At 39.9% G+C, this 16978-nt stretch overlaps 1 protein-coding gene across 3 annotated transcripts in view; it reads right to left on the reverse strand.

The window, feature by feature from the left end:
- Positions 1-16978, reverse strand: part of CYB5R4 (cytochrome b5 reductase 4) — a 114535-nt gene that overhangs the window by 63444 nt on the left and 34113 nt on the right. For all 3 annotated transcript variants that reach the window (XM_070796139.1, XM_070796138.1, XM_070796137.1), the window contains exon 4: positions 9690-9771. In XM_070796139.1, coding sequence (XP_070652240.1) covers positions 9690-9771 — 82 coding nt within the window. The remainder of the gene's footprint in view (positions 1-9689; positions 9772-16978) is intronic.

Here is a 16978-nt window from a genome sequence, read left to right on the forward strand (position 1 = left end):
ACTGGAAGACCTCGTCTACTGTGCATTGCTTTATCCACTTTGCAGATATAGCGTTCCTAAAAAATTGAAGGCTTGTGGCAACCCTGCATAGACCAGGTCTACTGGGGCCATTTTTCCAACAGCATTTGCTCACTTAGGTTTCTGGGTCACATTTTGGTAATTCTGGCAATATTTCAAATTTTTTTCATCATTATTATATTTGTTATGGTGATCTGTGATCAGTGATCTGATGTTACCACTGTAATTATCTGGGGGCACCATGAACTGCACACCCATGTAAGACTGCAAATTTAATCTATAAATGTGTATGATTTGACTGTTCCATGGACTGGCCATTTCCCTCTCTCTTCCTCTCCTTGGGTGTCTCTATTCCCTGAGACACAGCAATTTGATATTAGGCCCATGAACATAACCCTACAATGGCCTTGAAGTGTTCAAGTGAAAGGATGAGTTCCGCGACTCTCACTTTAAATCAAAAGCTAGAAATGACTAGGCTTAGTGAGGAAGGCATGTCGAAAGACAAGACAGGCTGAAAGCTAAGTTTTCTATATCAAACAGTATGGAGATACACAAGATTCATGCTCTTTTCATGCCTGCTAACACAACATCTAGGCTTCTCTTGTGGCTCAGTGGTAAAGAAAGTGCCTGCCAAGCAAAAGACACAGGTCTATCCTTGGGACAGGAAGATCCTCTGAGGAAGGCAATTTCCTCCAGTATTCTTGCCTGGAGAATTCCATGGGCAGAGGAGCCTGGTGGGCTACAGTCCATGGTGTCACAAAAGAGTCAAGACACGAGTGAGTGACTAAACAACAATAACACAACATCGATTCTGTGGCCTGTGGATCAAAGAGTCATTTTGACTTTCAAGTCTTATTTAAGAAATATATTTTATAAGGCTATATAGCTGCCATAGATAGTGAGTCTTCTGATGGATCTTGGCAAAGTCAACTGAAAACCTTCTGGAAAAGAGTAACTTTCTAGATGCCACCAAAAACTTTCATGATTCATGGGAAGAGGCCAAAATACAAACTTTCAGAGGAGTCTGGAAGAAGTTGATTCTAACCCTCACAGATAAGTCTGAGGGGTTCAAGACTATGGTGGAGTAAGTAACTGCAGATGTGGTAGACATAAGAAAAGAACTAGAATTAGAAGTGAAACCTGAAAATGTGACTGAGTTGCTATAATTTCATCATAAAACTTGATAGATGAGGAGCTGATTCTTTTTCTTTAAATATAAATTTATTTTAATTGGAGGCTAATTACTTTACAATATTGTATTGGTTCTGCCATACATCAACATGAATCCGCCACGGGTGTACATGTGTTCACCATCCTGAAACCTCCTCCCACCTCCCTCCCCATACCATCCCTCTGGGTCATCCCAGTGCATCAGCCCCAGGCACCCTGTCTAATGCATTGAACCTGGACTGGCAATTCGTTTCACATATGATAGTATACATGTTTCAATGCCATTCTCCAAAATCATCCCACCCTTGCCCTCTCCCCCAGAGTCCAAAAGACTGTTATATACATCTGTGTCTCTTTTGCTGTCTCGCACACAGGGTTATCGTTACCATCTTTCTAAATCCCATATATATGTATTAGTACACTGTATTGGTGTTTTTCTTTCTGGCTTACTTCACTCTGTATAATAGGCTCCAGTTTCATCCACCTCATTAGAACTGATTCAAATGTATTCTTTTTAATGGCTGAGTAATACTCCATTGTGTATATGTACCACAGCTTTCTTATCCATTTGTCTGCTGATGGACATCTAGGTTGCTTCCATGTTCTGGCTATTATAAACAGTGCTGCGATGAACACTGGGGTACACGTGTCTCTTTCAATTCTGGTTTCCTCAGTGTGTATGCCCAGCAGTGGGATTGCTGGGTCATAAGGCAGTTCTATTTCCAGCTTTTTAAGGAATCTCCACACTGTTCTCCATAGTGGCTGTACTAGTTTGCATTCCCACCAACAGTGTAAGAGGGTTCCCTTTTCTTCATACCCCCTCCAGCATTTATTGCTTGTAGGCTTTTAGATAGCAGCCATTCTGACTGGCATGAAATGGTACCTCATTGAGGTTTGATTTTATTTCTCTGCTAATGAGTGATGTTGAACATTTTTTCATGTGTTTGTTAGCCATCTGTATGTCTTCTTTGGAGAAATGTCTGTTTAGTTCTTTGGCCCATTTTTTGATTGGGTCGTTTATTTTTCTGGAATTGAGCTGCAGGAGTTACTTGTATATTTTTGAGATTAGTTCTTTGTCAGTTGCTTCATTTGCTATTATTTTCTCCCATTCTGAAGGCTGTCTTTTCACCTTGCTTATAGTTTCCTTTGCTGTGCAGAAGCTTTTAATTTTAATTAGGTCCCATTTGCTTATTTTTGCTTTTATTTCCAATATTCTGGGAGGTAGGTCATAGAGGATCCGGCTGTGATTTATGTCAGAGAGTGTTTTGTCTATGTTTTCTTCTAGGAGTTTTATAGTTTCTGGTCTTACGTTTAGATCTTTAAGCCATTTTGAGTTTATTTTTGTGTATGGTGTTCAAAAGTGTTCTAGTTTCATTCTTTTACAAGTGGTTGACCAGTTTTCCCAGCACCACTTGTTAAAGAGATTGTCTTTTCTCTGTTGTATATGCTTGCCTCCTTTGTCAAAGATAAGGTGTCCATAGGTGCGTGGATTTATCTCTGGGCTTTCTATTTTGTTCCATTGATCTATATTTCTGTCTTTGTGCCAGTACCATACTGTCTTGATAACTGTGGCTTTGTAGTAGAGCCTGAAGTCAGGCAGGTTGATTCCTCCAGTTCCATTCTTCTTTCTCAAGATTGCTTTGGCTATTCGAGGTTTTTTGTATTTCCATACAGATTGTGAAATTATTTGTTCTACCTCTGTGAAAAATACCGTTGGTAGCTTGATAGGGATTGCACTGAATCTATAGATTGCTTTGGGTAGTATACTCACTTTCACTATATTGATTCTTCTGATCCATGAACATGGTATATTTCTCCATCTATTTGTGTCCTCTTTGATTTCTTTCACCAGTGTTTTATAGTTTTCTATATATAGGTCTTTTGATTCTTTAGGTAGGTATATTCCTAAGTATTTCATTCTTCTCATTGCAATGGTGACTGGAATTGTTTCCTTAATTTCTCTATTTTCTCATTATTAGTGTATAGGAATGCAAGGGATTTCTGTGTGTTGATTTTATATCCTGCAACTTTACTATATTCATTGATTAGCTCTAGTAATTTTCTGGTGGAGTCTTTAGGGTTTTCTATGTAGAGGATCATGTCTTCTGCAAACAGTGAGCGTTTTACTTCTGCTTTTCCAACTTAGATTCCTTTTATTTCTTTTTCTGCTCTGATTGCTATGGCCAAAACTTCCAAAACTATGTTGAATAGTAGTGGTGAGAGTGGGCACCCTTGTCTTGTTCCTGACTTTAGGGGAAATGCTTTCAATTTTTCACCATGGAGGATAATGTTTGCTGAGGATAATGTTTATCATATATAGCTTTTATTATTTTGAGGTATGTTCCTTCTATTCCTGCTTTCTGGAGGTTTTTTTTTTTTTATCATAAATGGATTTTGAATTTTGTCAAAGGCTTTCTCTGCATCTATTGAGATAATCATATGGCTTTTATTTTTCAATTTGTTAATGTGGTGTATTACATTGACTGATTTGTGGATATTGAAGAATCCTTTCATCGCTGGGATAAAGCCCACTTGGTCATGGTGTATGATCTTTTTAATGTGTTGCTGGATTCTGATTGCTAGAATTTTGTTAAGGAGTTTTGCATCTATGTTCATCAGTGATATTGGCCTGCAGTTTTCTTTTTTTGTGTGGCATCTTTGTCAGGATTTGGTATTAGGGTGATGGTGGCCTCATAGAATGAGTTTGGAAGTTTACCTTCCTCTGCAATTTTCTGGAAGAGTTTGAGTAGGATAGGTGTTATCTCTTCTCTAAATTTTTGGTAGAATTCAGCTGTGAAGCCATCTGGACCTTGGCTTTTGTTTGCTGGAAGATTTCTGATTACAGTTTCAATTTCCGTGCTTGTGATAGGTCTGTTAAGATTTTCTATTTCTTCCTGGTCTAGTTTTGGAAAGTTGTACTTTTCTAAGAATTTGTCCATTTCTTCCACGTTGTCCATTTTATTGGCATATAATTGCTGATAGTAGTCTCTTATGATCCTTTGTATTTCTGTGTTGTCTGTTGTGATCTCTCCATTTTCATTCCTAATTTTATTGATTTGATTTTTCTCCCTTTGTTTCTTGATGAGTCTGGCTAAAAGTTTGTCAATTTTATTTATCCTCTCAAAGAACCAGCTTTGGCTTTGTTAATTTTTGTTATGGTCTCTTTTGTTTCTTTTGCATTTATTTCTGCCCTAATTTTTAAGATTTCTTTCCTTCTACTAACCCTGGGGTTCTTCATTTCTTCCTTTTCTAGTTGCTTTAGGTGTAGAGTTAGGTTATTTATTTGACTTTTTTCTTGTTTCTTGAGGTATGCTTGTATTCCTGTGAACCTTCCCCTTAGCACTGCTTTTACAGTGTCCCACAGGTTTTGGGTTGTTGTGTTTTCATTCTCATTCATTTCTATGCATATTTTGACTTCTTTTTTGATTTCTTCTGTGATTTGTTGGTTATTCAGCAGCGTGTTGTTCAGCCTCCATATGTTGGAATTTTTAATAGTTTTTCTCCTATAATTGAGATCTAATCTTACTGCATTGTGGTCAGAAAAGACGCTTGGAATGATTTTAATTTTTTTGAATTTACCAAGGCTAGATTTATGGCCCAGGATGTGTTCTATCCTGGGGAAGGTTCTGTGTGAACTTGAGAAAAAGGTGAAATTCATTGTTTTGGGGTGAAATGTCCTATAGATATCAATAGGTCTAACTAGTCTATTGTATCATTTAAAGTTTGTGTTTCCTTGTTAATTTTTTGTTTAGTTGACCTATCCATAGGTGTGAGTGGGGTATTAAAGTCTCCCACTATTATTGTGCTATTGTTAATTTCCCCTTTCATACTTGTTAGCATTTGTCTTACATATTGTGGTGCTCCTATGTTGGGTCCATATATATTTATAATTGTTATATCTTCTTCTTGGATTGATCCTTTGATCATTATGTAGTGTCTATCTTTGTTTCTTTTCACAGCCTTTGTTTTAAAGTCTATTTTATCTGATATGAGTATTGCTCCTCCTGCTTTCTTTTGGTCTCTATTTGTGTGGAATATCTTTTTCCGGTCCTTCACTTTCAGTCTGTATGTGTCCCTTGTTTTGAGGTGGGTCTCTTGTAGACAACATATATAGGGGTCTTGTTTTTGTATCCATTCAGCCAGTCTTTGTCTTTTGTTTAGGGCATTCAACCCATTTACGTTTAAGGTAATTATTGACAAGTATCATCCTGTTGCCATTTACTTTATTGTTTTAGGTTTGAGTTTATACTCCCCTTTTGTGTTTCCTGTCTAGAGAAGATCCTTTAGCATTTGTTGGAGAGCTGGTTTGGTGGTGCTGAATTCTCTCAGCTTTTGCTTGTCTGTAAAGATTTTGATTTCTCCTTCATATTTGAATGAGATCCTTGCTGGGTACAGTAATCTGGGCTGTAGGTATTTTCTTTCATCACTTTAAGTATGTTCTGCCATTTCCTCCTGGCCTGAAGAGTTTCTACTGAAAGATCAGCTGTTATCCTTATGGGAATCCCCTTGTGTGTTATTTGTTGTTTTTCCTTTGTTGCTTTTAATATTTGTTCTTTGTGTTTGATCTTTGTTAATTTGATTAATATGTGTCTTGGGGTGTTTTCACCTTGGGTTTGTCCTGTTTGGGACTCTCTGGGTTTCTTGGACTTGGGTGATTATTTCCTTCCCCATTTTACGGAAGTTTTCAACTATTATCTCCTCAAGTATTTTCTCATGGTCTTTCTTTTTGTCTTTTTCTTCTGGGACTCCTATGATTCGGATGTTGGGGCATTTAACATTGTCCCAGAGGTCTCTGAGATTGTCCTCATTTCTTTTAATTCATTTTTCTTTTTTCCTCTGATTCATTTATTTCTACCATTCTATCTTCTACTTCACTAATCCTATCTTCTGCCTCTGTTATTCTACTATTTGTTCCCTCCAGAGTGTTTTTGATCTCATTTATTGCATTATTCAGGAGAAGGCAATGGCACCCCACTCCAGTACTCTTGCCTGGAGAATCCCGTGGATGGAGGAGCCTGGTGGGCTGCAGTCCACGGGGTTGCTAAGAGTCGGACATGACTGAGCGACTTCACTTTCACTTTTCACTTTCATGCATTGGAGAAGGAAATGGCAACCCACTCCAGTGTTCTTGCCTGGAGAATCCCAGGGACGGGGGAGCGATTTAGCAGCAGCAGCATTGCATTATTCATTATGTATTGACTCTTTTTTATTTCTTCTAGGTCTTTGTTAAACCCTTCTTGCATCTTCTCAATCCTTGTCTCCAGGCTATTTACCTGTGATTCCATTTTGTTTTCAAGATTTTGGATCATTTTCGCTATTATTATTTGGAATTCTTTATCAGGTAGATTCACTATCTCTTCCTCTTTTGTTTGGTTTGGTGGGCATTTATACTGTTCCTTTACCTGCTGGGTATTCCTCTGTCTCTTCATCTTGTTTATATTGCTGTTTGGGGTGGCCTCTGTATTCTGGCAGTTTGTGGAGTTCTCTTTATTGTGGAGTTTCCTAGGTGTGGGTGGGGTTGTACAGGTGGCTTGTCAAGTTTTCCTGGTTAGGGAAGCTTGTGTCGGTGTTCTGGTGGGTGGAGCTGGATTTCTTCTCTCTGGAGTGCAATGAAGCGTCCAGGATTGAGTTATGAGATGTAAATGTGTTTGGAGTGACTTTGGGCAGCCTGTATATTGAAGCTCAGGGCTATGTTCCTGTGTTGCTGGAGAATCTGCATGGTATGTCTTGCTCTGGAACTTGTTGGCCCTTGGGTGGTGCTTGGTTTCAGTGTAGGTATGGAAGCATTTGATGAGCTCCTGTCAATTAATGTTCCCTGGAGTCAGGAGTTCTCTGGTGTTCTCAGGATTTGGACTTAAGCCTCCTGCTTCTGGTTTTCAGTCTTATTTTTACAGTAGCCTCAAGACATCTCCATCTCCTTTCAAAGACAATGGGCTGCTTTTCTGAGTGCCTGCTGTCTTCTGCTGGCATTCCAAAGTTGTTTTGTGGAATTTACTCAGCGTTCAAATGTTCTTTTGATGAATTTGTGGGGGAGAAAGTGCTCTCCCTGTCCTATTCCTCCACCATCTTAGGACCGCCTCCTTGTAATGAGGAGTTGATTCTTATGGATAAGCTCAAAAGTGGTTTCCTGAGATGGAACCTACTCCCAGTGCAGATGCCTTGAACGTTGTTGAAATGACAACAAAGGATTTAGAACATTACATAAACTCAGTTGATAAAGTAGCAGCATCAGCATTTGAGAGGACTGACTTCCCTGGTGGGTCAGACGGTAAAGCGTCTGTCTACAATGTGGGAGACCCAGGTTCAATCCCTGGGTCAGGACGATCCCCTGGAGAAGGAAATGGCAATCCACTCCAGTACTATTGCCTGGAAAATTCCATGGACAGAGGAGCTTGGTAGGCTACATACAGTCCATGGGGTCGCAAAGAGTTGGACACGACTGAGCGACTTCACTAGTGACTTTACTAGTGACTGATTTTGAAAGATGTTCTACTGTGGGTAAAATGCTATCAAATAGGTCTATATAATACAGAAAAATCATTCATGAAAGGAAGAATCAATCAATGTGGCAAATTCCTTTGTGGTCTTATCTTAAGAAACTCCACAGCTGACCCTAACTCTAGGAACCAACCACCACCCTGATAAGTCAGCAGTCATCAATATCAAGGCCAGACACTCCACCAGCAAAAAGATTAGAACTTGCTGAGGGTTCAGATGATGGTTGCTTTTTTTTCAGTAATAAAGTTGAAGGGAAAGAGCAAATTAGCCAAGATGGCATGGTCAGGCTCTCTCATCCCGTGGCCTCTCACTCTTGCCCTACGATTTGTAAATGATTATGTAATAGCTGAGATCACTTTTAGCACTGCCCATGAGGTGCTCCCTTGGTCACGGGCTACCTTGTGTGGTACGCCTGTATGAGTTTCACCATGAAAGCCCTGGCTGATGCAGCACTGAGGCTACACTGGAATGACATCATGATTATGTTATTCAAGGTTATGTTATGGTTTTGTTATGGGTACGTTATGGTTATGTTGTGGCTGCTGCGATGGCTGCTGCATCAGCCAGGAGAGAGGTTGTGTTATGGCTGCTGTTCCAGCCAGGAGAGAATAAATGTGTCTGTACTTCTTATAGCTCCTTGAATCTCCTTCCAGCCTCGTAGCTTCTGCCTTGCCTACCCTGGGTTCAGCAAACAGTCAAACAGTATGAACAGAAGACAACTGGCATCATGAACAGGATGAGCAATACAAAAGTGTTTTTCAATTAAGGTATGCACATTGTTTTTGTAGACATACTGCTATTGCACACTTAATAGACTATAGTAGAGGGCAAATATAACTTTTATATGCACTGGGAAACCAAAAAATTCATGTGACCTTCTTTACTGTGGTATCTGCTTTACTGTGGAGGTCGGAAACTGAACTTGCAATACTTCTCAAGTCTGCCTATGTACATGTAATGCTTATTTGTTTTGTAGTAGTATTAGTAGAAAGAAAAAAGCCTTTTTGAGTATCTGTTACAATGCTATCATGCTGATTTACTCATATGAATTATTAGCCCTATCAATCTTTGCATAGATTAAAAAAAAACTCGAGGCTCAGTGATAAAAAGAGCCATCTTTATGGCACCATTAACAGGCCATGGAACAAGGGTTCAAATCTAGGTAGGTTGACACAGCCAATGGAAGCCTCCATCAATAAAGCCTGGAAATACAAAACTCACTTAACTACATAAATAGTAGCAGAGTCAGGTCAAACAAGCCAATTTACTCCTACTTTGGATGTCAAAATCAAGAGTTGTTCAAAATAAATGACTCCATTCCATCTACAGTAAAGGACTTACACAAAGTGCTTCTGCCACTCTTACTGCATGTTGAAACCTTTGCAAAGGCACTTCTTTGCAAAAGAAGCTTAGGAGTAAAGAGATGCTTTCCAACACTGTGCTGATTGCAGAGTGGCAGTTGTCAAGGTAAAGGCAAGAAATGGGTTTTTTTTTAAAAGTACTTTAAAATCAGAATATAGGTTGTCTATGATAAATAGTCAAGGAATGGGAGATAAAGATGGGAAGGAAAATTTCACTGTATAACTTTTTATATTTTCTGATTTTTGAGTCACGGGAATATAGTTACATATTCAAACAATTACACTCTAGGAAACTAGTCTAAAAGTCAACTCTAATCAAGTGTTCAAGCTACTGTATGTAACGAGACTAGTTACATAGTCTTGTAACAAAAGACTAACAAAACCCGAGTAAACAAAGTCCTTTCACTTCAATTATGTTTATTCCCCACACTATGAAAGTTCTCTCAAAACAGTCAAATTTTTCAGGTAAAGTCACTGTTTCGTTCTAAATAACTTAAGAAAAACCTTTATAGTGGCTGGACTAGGAGGCCAGTGAAATGAGAATGATTTAGTCATTTATTTAAATCTATTTGCTGAAATCCCTCTAAAAGATAGTCCACCTGTGTCGAACATCAATGCCAGTTTATCCCTGGATCCACGTACCTTTAGGAAAAGCAGGTTTCATGGCCATCCTGCCCACCAGGCATTCTTTTAGCATGGATTCATAGTTGACCCAACGATGAACCTGGCGTGGGAGAAAAGTAATATAAAAGCAACATGACTCCAACTCCATGAGATGCTACCATTTTTTTTCTGATCAAAACTAGACATTCTTACACTGCTCTGAAAAACTAAAAAGCAGATTCAATTAGCCAACAAGGGAGGGACAGAATGAGAGCATATGCAGGGATGGTTTAGAAAAATGTTCTCCAAGTGTCGTCGGTAGACCTCTGGAGGATCCCGATGCCCAGATACCCATAAGGTCTTGACTAGTGTCAATACTGGGTTGGTTACAATGTTCATTTGGGTTTTTCCATAATGTCTTATGGGAAAACCTGAATGAACTTTTTGGCCAATTCAGTAACACTAAGATGTTATTTACCTTTTTCACTGTGTTAACATCTGCAACAGTTTTTGAAAAAGCAATGTGGGTAAAACTGCATCTTAGCATATAGCAAGGCAGTGGCCTCAACCATGATATTCTTCACCACCACAGACTCATGGGGGTGGAGGGACTTGGTTTCATTTGAGAATATCCTTCCTGAGGTAGGGAAAAAAAAACGTTCTTAAACCTGAACCCTTGGTTTCAGGACTTTTTTTATACGCTGTGTGACAAATGGGAAGTTCTCAAAAACACTTATGCTGCTAAGTAAGATGGTTTCCCTGAGGAAAAACATTTAGGCAATTGTTTGATTTGCATATCAAACTGTTTTTTCTTGAAAGGATGTTTATACGTAAAAGAAAATGCATGACTTATAAACTAGTTACTCGGACTTGGGTATCTAATAGACATTTTCTTCAAAATGAACAGAGTGAAATTGTCATCTCAAGGAAAACAACTAACAGTATTTGTTGCCAGACTTAAAAATGGGAATTAAATTTAAACAATCTTTCTGGAGGACATATTCTCAATATACACTAAAAATCTTAAAATACGCAACTCTTCTATTTAGTAATTCCGGAATTTACCTGGGAAAATATTTACATATACAGAAATATCCAGGCACCAGGACACTCATCATAGCACTATTTATATTAGCAAAATATTGGGAACAACCTAAAAGACCAATTGTAAAAGATCATAACAGAAAATCATAATATATTATTCAATAAATGCTATATAATAATTAAAATAATCAGGTCAAATAATACCGTCATCAGAATCTTTATGTACGTTTCCTGAATATATAAATTTACACTAAAATAGAAAATATGTAAAAAATATATATGTAATTATAAATGGGCAATCACTAATAGAAATTTAAATTTTATTTACCAAATATTTTAAAATAGAAAATATGTAAAAAATATATATGTAATTATAAATGGGCAATCACTAATAGAAATTTAAATTTTATTTACCAAATATTTATAGAGTATCCAGTTATGTGTAAAGTACCATCTCTGGGGCTATGTAGAATTTTAACAGATAGATGAAGGAAAAAGATATTCAAAGAGGCAAAGGTACAGGATTTGTCAAAGCTAGCGATTCGCTCAAAGCACTTCAGTTTGCTCAAAGCAAGGTCCATGTTGAGAATATTTACCTTGATACATTACTTTTAGGCCCTCAAAAGCCAGACTAATGACCTTAAATGTATTATACTGTGTGAAATGGAATATCTCATGCCACATTAATAAACAAGGATGAAACAGCCATCAGAGACTTCAGGCCTTCAAATGTGCATTTCTGAGCCTGGAGGGCCCCCAAAAGAGAGAACAATGCCTGCAATGAAGCAGCTGTTAGCTGAGGAACTTAAGGCTGTCACAGTCATCAGCCGTTACATCCCTCCCATGTAAGCCAGTGAGCCCTAGTTCAGTTCAGTTCAGTTCAGTTCAGTTCAGTCCCTCAGTCGTGTCTGACCCTTTGTGACTACATGAACTGCAGCACACCAGGCCTCGCTGTCCAGCAGCAAACCCGGAGTTCACTCAAACTCACGTCCAGCGAGTTGGTGATGCCATCCAGCCATCTCATCCACTGTCGTCCCCTTCTCCTCTTGTCCCCAATCCCTCTCAGCATCAGAGTCTTTTTCAATGAGTCAACTCTTCGCGTAAGGTGGCCAAAGTATTGGAGTTTCAGCTTTAGCGTCATTCCTTCCAAAGAAATCCCAGGGCTGATCTCCTTCAGAATGGACTGACTGGATCTCCTTGCAGTCCAAGGGACTCTCAAGAGTCTTCTCCAACACCACAGTTCAACAGCATCAATTCTTCAGCACTCAGCTTTCTTCACAGTCCAACTCTCACATCCATACATGACCACTGGAAAAACCATAGCCTTGACTAGACGGACATTTGTTGGCAAAGTAATGTCTCTGCTTTTCAATATCCTATCTAGGTTGGTCATAACTTTCCTTCCAAGGAGTAAGCACCTTTTAATTTCATGGCTGCAATCGCCATCTACAGTGATTTTGGAGCCCCCAAAAATAAAGTCTGCCACTGTTTCCCATCTATTTCCCATGAAGTGATGGGACCAGATGCCATGATCTTCGTTTTCTGAAGGTTGAGCTTTAAGCCAACTTTTTCACTCTCCACTTTCACCTTCATCAAGAGGCTTTTTAGTTCCTCTTCACTTTCTGCCACAAGGTGGTGTCATCTGCATATCTGAGGTTATTGATATTTCTCCCGGCAATCTTGATTCCAGCCTGTGCTTCTTCCAGCCCAGCGTTTCTCATGATGTACTCTGCTGCTGCTGCTGCTAAGTCACTTCAGTCATGTCTGACTCTGTGTGACCCCATAGACGGCAGCCCACCAGGCTCCGCCGTCCCTGGGATTCTCCAGGCAAGAACACTGGAGTGGGTTGCCATTTCCTTCTCCAATGTAGGAAAGTGAAAAGTGAAAGTGAAATCGCTCAGTCGTGTCCGACTCCTAGCAACCCCATAGAATGCAGCCCAGGCTCCTCTGTCCATTGGATTTTCCAGGCAAGAGTACTGGAGTGGGGTGCCATTGCCTTCTCCGATGATGTACTTCACATTAAGTTAAATAAGCAGGGTCACAATATACAGCCTTGACGTACTCCTTTTCCTATTTGGAACCAGTCTGTGTTCCATGTCCAGTTCTAACTGTTGCTTCCTGACCTGCATACAGGTTTCTCAAGAGGCAGGTCAGGTGGTCTGGTATTTCCATCTCTTTCAGAATTTTCCACAGTTTCTTGTGATCCACACAGTCAAAGGCTTTGACATAGTCAATAAAGCAGAAATAGATGTTTTTCTGGAACTCTTTTGCTTTTTCCATGATCCAGCAGATGTTGGCAATTTGATCTCTGGTTCCTCTGCCTTTTCTAAAACCAGCTTGAACATCTGGAAGTTCATGGTTCACGTACTGCTGAAGCCTGGCTTGAAGAATTTTGAGCATTACTTTCCCAGCGTGTGAGATGAGTGCAATTGTGTGGTAGTTTGAGCATTCTTTGGCATTGCCTTTCTTTGGGATTGGAATGAAAACTGACCTTTTCAAGTTCTGTGGCCACTGTTGAGTTTTCCAAATTTGCTGGTGTATTGAGTGCAGCAATTTCACACCATCATCTTTCAGGATTTGAAATAGGTCAACTGCAATTCTATCACCTCCACTAGCTTTGTTCATAGTGATGATTTCTAAGGCCCACATTCCAGGATGTCTGGCTCTAGGTGAGTGATCACACCATCGTGATTATCTTGGTCGTGAAAATCTTTTTGTACAGTTCTTCTGCGTATTCTTGCCACCTTTTCTTAATATCTTCTTCTTCTGTTAGGTCCATACCATTTCTGTCCTTTATCGAGCCCATCTTTGCATGAAATGTTCCCTTGGTATCTCTAATTTTCTTGAAGAGATCTCTAGTTTTTCCCATTCTGTTGTTTTCCTCTATTTCTTTGCATTGATCACTGAGGAAGGTTTTCTTATCTCTCCTTGCTATTCTTTGGAACTCTGCATTCAGATGCTTTATGTTTCCTTTTCTCCTTTGCTTTTCACTTCTCTTCTTTTCACAGCTATTTGTAAGGCCTCCTCAGAGAGCCATTTTGGTTTTTTGCATTTCTTTTCCACGGGGATGGTCTTGATCCTTGTCTCCTGTACAATGTCATGAACCTCCATCTCAGGCACTCTATCAGATCTAGTCCCTTAAATCTATTTCTCACTTCCACTGTATAATCATAAGGGATTTGATTTAGGTCATTACTTGAATGGTCTAGTGGTTGTCCCTACTTTCTTCAATTTTAGTCTGAATTTGGCAATAAGGAGTTCATGATCTGAGCCACAGTCAGCTCCCAGTCTTGTTTTTGCTGACTGTATAGAGCTTCTCCATCTTTGGCTGCGAAGAATATAATCAATCTGATTTCGGTGTTGACCATATGGTGATGTCCATGTGTAGAGTCTTCTCTTGTGTTGTTGGAAGAGGGTGTTTGCTATGACCAGTGCATTCTCTCGGCAAAACTCTATTAGCCTTTGCCCTGCTTCATTTCATATTCCAAGGCCAAATTTGCCTGTTACTCCAGGTGTTTCTTGACTTCCTACTTTTGCATTCCAGTCCCCCATAATGAAAAGGACATCTTTTTTGGGTGTTAGTTCTAAAAGCGAATTAAAAAAGGAGAATACTTGCTATCGGGCTACAGCCACTCTCTACAGATGAGGGATAGGGGATGTAAAAACAGATGGGTGCAGGATGCTGTCCCTAGATAGCTAAGAAACACTTCACTGAAGGAAATTATTTCAGTAAGCCCTGAAGCTAGTATCTTCCAAGTTGCTCAGTTGTGTCCAGCTCTTTGTGACCCCATGGACTGCAGCACGCCAGGACTCCCTGTTCTTCACTATCTCCTGGAGCTTGCTCAAACTCATGTCCATCAAGTCGGTGATGCCATCCAATCATCTCATCCTCTGTCATTCCCATCTCCTCCTGCCCTCAATCTTTCCCAGCATCAGAGTCTTTTCCAATGAGTCAGTGCTTTGCATTAGGTGGCCAAAGTACTGAAGCTTCATCCTCAGCATCAGTCCTTCCAGTGAATATTCAGGATTGATGGGTTTGATCTCCTTGCCGTCCAAGGGACTCTCAAGAGTCTTCTCTAATACCACAGTTCAAAAGCATCAATTCTTTGGCTTTCAGCCTTCTTTATAGTTCAACTGTCACATCCATACATGATTACAGGGACCTTTGTCAGCAAAGTAATGTCTCTGCTTTTTAATACACTGTCTAGGTTGGTCACAGCTTGTCCATGGAACAAGTGTCTTTTAATTTTGTGTCTGCATTCACCATCTGCAGTGATTTTGGAGTCCAAGGAAATAAAGTCTGTCATTGTCCCATGTATAGAAGAGTGTTAAATTTCTTAGTTTGAGATATCTGGCTTTCCTTAATTAACAATAATCTTTCATGTTCAGACTATCTGCCCCCTTTGCTGCACACTTCTATAAAATCTGACTCCTTCCCTGCCTCCTTGCAGCTACTTGAGATGCTGCCTCCAGGAATGAAGTCCTAAGAACTCTCACTTTTCAGGTTGTGACTATTTTTCAGTCAACAACTGCCAATGGTGAGCCTCCGAGAGCTGCAGAGCAAGGTTCTAAGACAACTGTCTCTGAGAATACTACTTTAGTTGTCATGTTATCTAAATGGTGCTGAAGGTAAAGGTATCAGGGCAGTATTAAAATACTCGGGTGAGAGAGGGTGGTGATGACCTGACTAGAGGCAGTGGGGAAAGAGAAAAGGTGCAATATTTAAAGACAGAATCACAGAATTTTACCAGAAATTGGATACTGGGACACCTTTGTTACCAAGAATGTTGCCCCAGAATCATAACCCTGCCTATCCCTCATGTGGAAACTAACTACCCTTATCTGAGTTTCTGGCCCAATTAGAAAAGGACGAAGCTGCTCCTAAAGAACTTTCTAAAGAATCAGTTAGAACCAATGAGGCCCAAATGGCAAAAGACCTGCTGACCTCCAGTGGACTGAGCCCTCTTTATACATTCACTGTAATACATTAGCATGCTAAGGGACACATCCCCCAGTGCCACAACAGCTGACAATTGCCATGACATCAACCAGAAGAACCCAAAAAAACAAGTGAAAAGGAGTGTTGCCTCATTCTGGATCCAAACCACACCCCTGTCTCAGAAAAGTCATTAATATTCCTCCCACTCTTTATCAAATTCCCTCCATTTTACCTCAACCTTCTATATATATGGTGTCTCAGCCTGAGCAGGGTCAAGAAATTGATCCGCGAACTAGTTCTTGCTTCTCCATCCTTTGATCACTGAATAAAGCTTGTGCTGTTGCAGTCTCAACACTGGTTTTGTCATTGGTTGTATGAATCTGAGCAAAAAAAGAACCTCCCTGGTTGAGACAAGGGGTCTCGGCCTAGGCTAACACTCGGGCACAAGTCCAGGTGACCGATTTGGTAACACAACGAGAGAGGGCAAAGACTACTCAAGTGGTTTCAAGTTCTCATTTCCAGAAACAGGAAACAGAGGAGGGAAAAAGGGAAGAAGAATATGAGTTGATGTTATCTGAGGGTGCGCTAAGCTCAAGTATCAACAGGTTATCACACTGCCCATCCAACAACTGGAGATACTAAACAAGTAATCAGGAATGAGAAAAAAAACTAGACAGAAGTCTGACAGTAAAGAGATTACTTAACATTCTTTGTACAACTCAAATACTAAATATTAAAGATACAAGAAGTTTCACTATCATTTCTAAAATATAAAGTTTCCTTCTGTGAGGAAAAGTCATAAATAAGGGGAATGCAGCAATCTGGTAACTAGTGTGGACAAAGAATGCAGCCTGCCATTTTAATAAACAAGGATCTTGTAGCCATAAAGCGATCAACCACAACAGCTGCCTGCTATCGTGCCCTAAGGAGAATTCAGGCTTCTCTGGTGGCTCAGTTGGTAAAGAATCCATGTGAAGTACAGGAGACCTGGGTTGGAAGATCCCCTGGAGAAGGAGATGGCAGCCCAGTCCAGCTCTGCCTGGGGAATGCCATGGACAGAGGAGCCCAGTGGGCTACAGTCCATAGGAGCAGCAAGAGAGTTGGACATGACTTAGTGACTAAACCATCACCACCCACCAAGGAGAATTCAGGACGGAGAAAAAGAGGATACTGGCTCTAGAGAGTTAAGGTGACATCAAAGGAGTAATTGATCTTCCTATACATAGAAAAACACTAAAATCATTAACTTGAGAGGTTTTCTTCTTGTGATTAGTAATAATCTTTTGATATTCAATTGATGTTTTTTTCCCCAGCAAAAATTCCTATAAATCCTGGTTTCTCCCTT

Source organism: Bos indicus, chromosome 9 (genome assembly GCF_029378745.1).
Source record: "Bos indicus isolate NIAB-ARS_2022 breed Sahiwal x Tharparkar chromosome 9, NIAB-ARS_B.indTharparkar_mat_pri_1.0, whole genome shotgun sequence".
NCBI lineage: Eukaryota > Metazoa > Chordata > Mammalia > Artiodactyla > Bovidae > Bos > Bos indicus.